This window comes from Notolepis coatsorum (assembly GCF_963971535.1).
Source record: "Notolepis coatsorum genome assembly, chromosome: 3".
Taxonomy (NCBI): domain Eukaryota; kingdom Metazoa; phylum Chordata; class Actinopteri; order Aulopiformes; family Paralepididae; genus Notolepis; species Notolepis coatsorum.
The window spans coordinates 46,526,577-46,534,684 of NC_140167.1; the positions used below are offsets into that span (position 1 = coordinate 46,526,577).

At 46.9% G+C, this 8,108-nt stretch overlaps 1 protein-coding gene across 1 annotated transcript in view; it reads left to right on the top strand.

Moving 5' to 3' along the window:
• LOC311225503 (heterogeneous nuclear ribonucleoprotein R-like) overlaps nucleotides 1–6,966 on the top strand; it is a 90,340-nt gene extending 83,374 nt beyond the window's left edge. Inside the window, exon 12 of the mRNA XM_084310809.1 lies at nucleotides 5,599–6,966. Coding sequence (XP_084166935.1) covers nucleotides 5,599–5,609 — 11 coding nt within the window. The 3' untranslated portion in view covers nucleotides 5,610–6,966. The remainder of the gene's footprint in view (nucleotides 1–5,598) is intronic.
• Nucleotides 6,967–8,108: the final 1,142 nt, after the last annotated feature.

An 8,108-nucleotide genomic window follows, 5' to 3' on the forward strand; every position in this document is an offset into this window, starting at 1 on the left:
CATCATAACATATATGACATACATGACATACAGATAGACAGTACTGCTACATCTATACATTTATGACATATCAGATTTGCAAATACAGTACTGTTTGTGATACAAAAGTGTCCAGAAAAAGAGTGTATATACATTTGGCGTAGAAACTGTACATTGGAGGAGGTTGGGTGGGTGGGGTGGGGTTGGGTGGGTTGGGTGAGGGCTGTACATTGGAGCCCTCATACCGTAGAGCAAATTAATACCGTTTATACCGTATACCGTTTATACCATCCAATGCATTTTCACAAACGTGTGATAAGAGTACTATATCATGCTCACCGGCTAACGACGTCACTGACGCGCCGGCTGTCGTGGAGGGGGGGGGGGGGCACTCTCTCATTGACGGAACACAGTGTGAGAAGAGCATTTATGCGGGTGAACACCAGGAAGGCTGCTGGCCCAGATGGGATAACATGACGTATACTTAAGTCCTGTGCTAACCAGCTAGCCCCAGTGTTCACCACCATATTTAATCTATCCCTGGCTGAATCCGTGGGTACCTGCCTGCTTCAAGGTGTCTACTATTATCCCGGTACCAAAGAAATCCTCCCCAACAGGTCTCAATGACTACAGACCGGTGGCACTCACCTCTGTGGCCATGAAATGTTTTGAGAGGCTGGTTAAGGATTACATTTGTGCCTTCCTCCCCAGTGATATGGACCCTATGCAATTTGCATACAGGCCAAACAGGTCCACTGATGATGCGGTCTCCCAAGTACTGCACAGCACCCTCTCTCACCTAGACTGCCAGAAGGGGGGCTATGTGAGACTGTTGTTCATTGACTACAGCTCAACGTTCAACACCATAGTCCCCACCAGACTGGTGGACAAGCTGACCGAGCTGGGTCTGAGCGCCTGGATACTGGACTTTCTGAGTGAAAGGCCCCAGACGGTCAGGGTGGGGGGTCAGACCTCCAACACCATCACCCTGAGTATCGCGTAGAACTGCCGATGTTTTCCTTACCGCACAAATTTGCGAAATATTTCCTACCGCCGCGGCCCGCGGTTATCGCACACAAAAAAAGATTTTTTATTTTTTTTTGTAGTCTACTCTTTATAGCATATAGCAGGGGTCAGCAACCTTTTTGACATGGAGTGCCTGTTTGAAATATAGTTGTAACTAGTGTGCCTCAACAATATTCCATGCATCGTCATTTTTTTCTTCTCATAATCAGGTCTTTTTAATGATCATTTTTACATTATTACATCATTATTGTTATTATTAACAATATGATTATGATGGTTGTATCAACCCTAAATCTGAGTTGGGGGGGGGAATGCAATGCAGACAAACAGCTGCATACAGTGCGACCATTTCACTCACATTTGCCCATTCATTTTTGGACACATCACACACCATCGGTGTGTGTACTGTACGTGTGCTGTCATAGCTCCACCTACAGGCCTAATGGAGAACACCAGGATGTGAATGGAGGGTGGATGTGAGGTATATCGTGTAAATAAGTTTTGATTGATCGCAAGACTACACTGTAAAAAAAATTATAATAATAAGTTACTGTGCATTAAGGTTTTCAGTTTTCAATCCATAATAAGTTAACAGAAAAATAAGTACACAACCACATAATTTCAACCTAATAAAACTATGTTTATTGTCATTGTTTTAAGAACACAAGTTGACTTGGTAATACTCACATTTTGAGTAAAAAAAATTGCTTTTAACATGTGCAATGTTCAATGAAATAGAAAAATAAATAATAAAATTAGTTGATTAATCCCACTGGTCACAATGGTGACCGTAATAATGTTTTTGTTATAAGGCTCTGCAAATGTTACTGAATGATGTAGCAATGTATTTCCAGCTAAATTTAAATTATAAACAAATAAAGGGTCTCAATTAAATATGTGGTAGTAAAAGGAACCTGTGGGAGGATTTCAACAAGATAAATGCGACAACAGTGCAAAATATTTCACTATAATATTTAATAAAAAAAAAAAGTATATATTTTTTTTATGCTGCCCCCTGTGCCTATGGCAATGCCCCCGCGTGCCTATTCAGGCACGCGTGCCTAGGGTTGCCTACCCCTGGCATATAGCCTGCCTCTAGTCTAAATGTCTATCTTTAGAGGATGACTTTGCAGCATGAATATTGTTTGGGATTCGGCAAGCACGCATTCGTTATTGAAAGTGAAACACGGATTCGAAGTCTCCCCTCTGGTCGTGCCCCGTTCACTCTGTGTCGCGGGCAGCGGTGGTAGCGCCCGGCGGTTACCCCCCCCCCGACCCTTTCTTCTTCTTATTATTATAAAGTTACTACTTATGATTAACAAAGGCATTCGATGCCGTTCACACTAATACAATTGGCAGTATTAGAGGGTGGGAAAGCTGGAGGGGTGGGTCCGGGTCGTTGTAAACAGCGACTCCTACAGTTCGGTCGGGGCGCCTGCTCAGCGCGAATAGGATCTAAGGGGGGTAGTGTGATCCTTCCACACGTTACACCCTCTCAGTGAGAGTCCGCGCTGCCAGGTGAAAAGAAGCGGTTGATTGGCTAGACGTGTGTCGGAGGAAGCACGTGATAGCCTCCACTCTCCCAGACCGACTGTGGGGGGTAAGTGCGCAGCGACCAGGAAGGGGATTGGGAATTGGCATAACGACTAACATTGGGATGGGAGAAAATCGGAGGAAAAAGGAGGGGGAAAAATATATAAAAAAAAAAAGGCATTCGATGTGTGTTCTATTATGATATGTGTGTAGTGTTCTGATAACGACTATTGGTGAAGCGATGTCGAGATTCATTTGGTTTGGCAGCGGGAGCTAGATTTGCGAGAAGCATGCAACTGCAGAGCCGCAGAGCTGACAGTTGTGCGCGCACAGTGCAATACTCCAATTCAGCCATTGGCAATTCAGCTGTTGGGTGGGTGGCGCTGCTGAGCTTCCCCAGACCGGACCTGAGAGCGCCGCTGGCTCTGCGGCTCTGCAGTTGCATACTTCTCGCAAATCTAGCTCCCGCTGCCAAACCGGCGGAGATATAATAGTCATCACGCAACGTTTATATTTCACGATAATGTTGCCGTCTCTCTCTGCCAAATTTCTCAGTTCTTCGCTTGATATAATTAATACAAATGTCCAATATAACGAAATTCGTTAGCTCATAAAAATGTGATTATAACACACTGCTGTATTTAATGTCGGGCCGACTGCCGCGCATTGCTTTGGTTGAGAGTATTATTATAAAAAACAGCGGTGATGCGGTATTCAGCTAAACTCTGCGGTGGGCGTGATGTAACAGCGATACCGCGGTAATGCGGTAATCGCGGCAGCTCTAGTATCGGGTCCCTCCAGGGCTGTGTTCTGAGCCCCCTGTTGTACTCACTATACACACATGACTGTGTGGCCAAGTTCAGCTCCAACTCCATAGTGAAGTTTGCGGACGACACAGTGGTGGTGGGGCTGATCTCTGACAACAATGAGAAGGCCTACCGGGAGGAGTTTGAGGTACTGGAACGCTGGTGCCAGGACAACAGCCTGCTCCTGAACATTGGTAAAACCAAGGAGCTGATTGTGGATTTTAGGAGAAAACAGCAGGGGACACACACACCACTGAGGATAAACGGGGCTACCGTGGACAGGGTGAGCAGCTTCAAGTACCTGGGGGTCCACATCTCAGAGGATCTGACATGGACAACACACATAGACTCAGTCGTAAAAAAGGCGAAGCAGCGCCTCTACCACCTGAGACAGTTAAGGAAGTTCAGAGTATCGGGGAAGATACTCCAGTCCTTCTACTCCGGAGCTGTAGAGAGCATCTTGACTGGAAACATCACTGCCTGGTATGGAAACAGCACGGCACAGGACAAGAAGGCCCTACAGAGAGTGGTACGCTCAGCTGAAAATCTGCATATGGCTCGCTGATAACAAACTATCATTACACATGGGCAAAACAGAGTCCATTCTCTTCGGTTCAAATAACAAACTCAGCAAGACCGACGGCTTGTCACAAGGAAAGACGAAATTACCTACCTGGGTTCCATCCTAGAGGCAAATCTTTCCTGTGACAAAATGGCATCCAATGTAATAAAAAAAGTCAACCAACGAACTAGATTCTTGTACCGGATCTCCTCTCTGGTAAACAAGAATACCCTGAAGACTCTGGCAGGAGCACTCATTCAAGGGTACTACGACTATGCTTGCACCTCATGGTACCAAAGCACCTCAAAGGCGCTAAAAACAAGATTACAAACATCACAAAACAAACTGGTCAGACTACTACTTGACCTTACTCCCAGAACCCACCTCACCCCTGCCCACTTTGACAACCTAGGATGGCTTAGAGTAGACGACAGAGTACAGCAACTTGCAATGGGCCTGGTCTACAAGATACACTATACGACTAAGGTACCCATGTACATGTCAAAATACTTCCCAAAGGTCAGTGAATACCACAACCACTACACCAGAGGAAGCTCAACAAATCATGTTAAGGGGCGGCTAGGTGGTGTAGTGGGCAAGGCGCTCGCCATCAACGCTGGAGACGCTGGGTTCGAATCCAGCTCTCGGCGTTGCTATCAGCTTGGCTGGTCGTTCGTACTAACACAATTGGCAGTGTTAGGGGTGGGAAAGCTGATGGGTGGGTCCTGGGCGTTGTGGACAGCGACCCCTACAGTTCGGTCGGGGCGCCTGCACAGCGAGGGTAGGATCTGGAGGGAGGTAGTGTGACCTTCCACACGTTACACTCTCCCGTGAGAATCTGCACTGCCAGGCTGGCTGCCGGCTGGCTGCACATGCGTCGGAGGAAAGCATGTGACAGTCTCCGGCCTCCCGGACCAACAGTAGGGGGGAGTGCGCAACAACCAGGAAGGGGGTTGGGAATTTGCATAACGACTAACAGTGGGATGGGAGACAAATCGGAAAAAGGAGGGGGGGGAAAGATAAAAAAAAAAAATCATGTTAAACCCAGATTCGGCTCAAACAAGGGACTAAACACGCTTCGCAATTATGCCACATCAATGTGGAACGCCCTACCCAAAGCTGTAAAGGGATGTGAATCCCTACCCACATTCAAAACCGCTCTTAAAGAGCACCTACGGGAGGCTGCAATTTGAAACTGGCCACCGTAAATGCCCAAACCCCCCACCACCTCTTAATAGACAGTCTCCACCCCACCGCATGTATATATTCTCTCCCCGCCGTATGTATATTTCTCTCCCACCCACCCTTCCCTCCAAATGTACAGTCTCCACCCCACCGTATGTATATTTCTCTCCCACCCACCCACCCCCTCCTAATGTACAGTCCCCTCCCCATCATATGTATATACTCTGTCAGGATCTATGGGTAACGGTACTGTATATTTGAATACCGTTTATGTCACAAATGTATCAGTACTAAATACCTGTATGTCCCTATGCCATAAATGTCATGTATGTTGTGTATGTCATAAATGTCGATATGAATTGAAAATGGGGGACCCTGATGTAAACAAGACACACGTCTTTCTCTGGTCTGCATCCCCTTAACAATTGTGTGTATTGAGCCGTACTGTATTGTACCCATTCTGCAATCTGTTAAATAAAGTTTTCATTCATTCATTCACCCCTGCAGGTCCTATATAACAAGAGGTGCAAATCCAGAGCCTGCAGAATAATGAAAGACCCTCACCACCCCAACAACAGCCTGTTCAAGCTGCTGCGGTCAGACAAACGCCTGCGAACACCAGCAACTAGGACAGAGAGACTTCGGCTCAGCTTCTTCCCCCAGGCCATCAGAGTCTTGAACACTGAACTCTCCACACACGAGCACACATGAGCACACACACACAACACGCACACTGTACACGCTCACACACTAGCAGTCACTTTAACATGAACACACACACACTCATGCTGCACACGCTCACACTTATGGTCACTTTACAAAATGAAAGGTCACTTTAAAAAATAGTATAGTATAACTTGAGATTGTATAATATAGCATTGTATAGCAGTGTACATAAAGACCCAGTGCCTCATCCGTAGCTAACAGTGTATTGCACTATCACAGGACCTAGCATGTCTTACCATGCTCTTGTAAAACTCATGTACATATACCTGATATGCCCTACTGATTACTTGTATTATTGCACAAATGCCGTATTCTCATCCTATTGGATTCTTATTATTGTATTATGCACAATCGTTGCGGGCAAGACCCCCCACATTTCACTGTATACTTGTATGCTGTGACAAATAGAACTCTTGACTTGACTTGACTTTACTTTGACACAGTCAACCATCAGATCCTCTCAGGAATGGGAGTGGCTGGCTCTGCGCTGACATGGCTGACATCATACCTCAATGACGCTCCTACCAAGTGTCATGGAGAGGGACCCTGTCGGCCACCCGCCCCCCTGCGGACGGGTGTCCCCCAGGGCTCGGTCCTAGGACCCCTTCTCTTCTCCCTCTACACTAAATCACTGGGTAACATTATCACGTCTCATGGCTTCTCGTATCATTGTTATGCCGACGATACTCAACTCTTCCTCTCCTTCCCTCCCTCAGATATCCACGTCTCTGAGCGGATCTCGGCCTGTCTGTGTAACATCTCCGCCTGGATGACGACCAACCACCTCAAACTGAACCTAAGCTAAACAGAATTGCTCCACCTGCCGGCCAAATCCTCCCCCCTGACCGACCTTTCCATCACAGTCGAGAATGCAGCTGTGACCACGTCCCCGACCGCCAAGAACCTTGGTGTTGTCCTCGACGACCAGTTGAACCTCTCTGCTCACATCGCAGCGACAACCAGAACCTGCAGATTCCTCCTGAGCAACGTCAGAAGGATCCGCCCCTTCCTGACAAAAGAAGCCACCCAACTCCTCGTCCAATCAACAGTCATCTCCCGCCTCGACTACTGCAACGCACTGCTCGCTGGCCTCCCGGCCACTGCCACCAAGCCTCTTCAACTCATTCAGAATGCAGCGGCCCGCCTGATCTCAAACCTACCGAAGTCGGCCCATGTCACCCCACTTCTTAGGGACCTGCACTGGCTCCCCATTGCTGCACGAATCCGCTTCAAGGCCCTCGACCTAGCATACCGTGCGGCAAAGGGAACCGCTCCCGCCTACCTCCGGTCAATGGTCTCCAACTACACGCCCTCAAGACCCCTACGCTCTGCATCTTCTGGCCGCCTCAGACCTACTCCTATCCGAGCTCCGGGAGGGTCATCAAGGAGAAGCCGCCTATTCTCAGTCCTTGCCCCACAATGGTGGAATGAACTACCCACCCCAGTTAGAACAGCCGAAACCCGTCCAATCTTTTGCCGTCGACTAAAGACGCACTTCTTCAACCATTATCTGAAAAAAGAGATCTAACCCCAACTAACCTTACTGTCATGCACTTGTCCTAATAAACTAACCTACACTGTAGCACTCAACACTTTGATGAACATTGTTACTCAGCTGATAGAGTTGTGCCCTTCCTGATGACTTGTCGTACAGAACTTGTAAGTCGCTTTGGATAAAAGCGTCAGCTAAATGACTAAATGTACTTGACTTGCTTTGTTTATATTCAATGACTGCATTTGGAACATAAGTTAAGACACGCTTCATTCAATCATGCTCTCATTTCATTCTTATTGAATTCATTAACAGACGCAAGCAATTATAGTAGAATTTAAAGGGAAGACAATCTTGGTAATACACTGCCATTGGCCAGGCAGTGTTACAAATTAGATTCAGAAATGAGATCCTGGAATAGAGGGGGAGGGGGGACAATCACACTTATCTGCAAGACTGATGAAAACGTCCCTTGACAAAAGCACACGGGTGTATGCACACACGAATATATGCATTCACATGCATGGAGCTTTCACAAGCTCAAAGGGTGGTTAGAGAATCTGTCTTGACTGGAATGTTTAAATCCCTGCAACAGCTAGTGTCCTTCAACAAGACAATAAACCCCCACCTGTTCCAGGGACACCACTAATCAGCCACTAACCGGACCGCCTCTCTGTGAAACAAGTACATGTGTCCCAGCATGATATACCATATGAAAAAATGAATACATTCCTTATTACTTTATGCGCAGTATGGCTCTTGGGTGAGGAAAGAAAACCTCTTCTCTATTTTGTTTTCT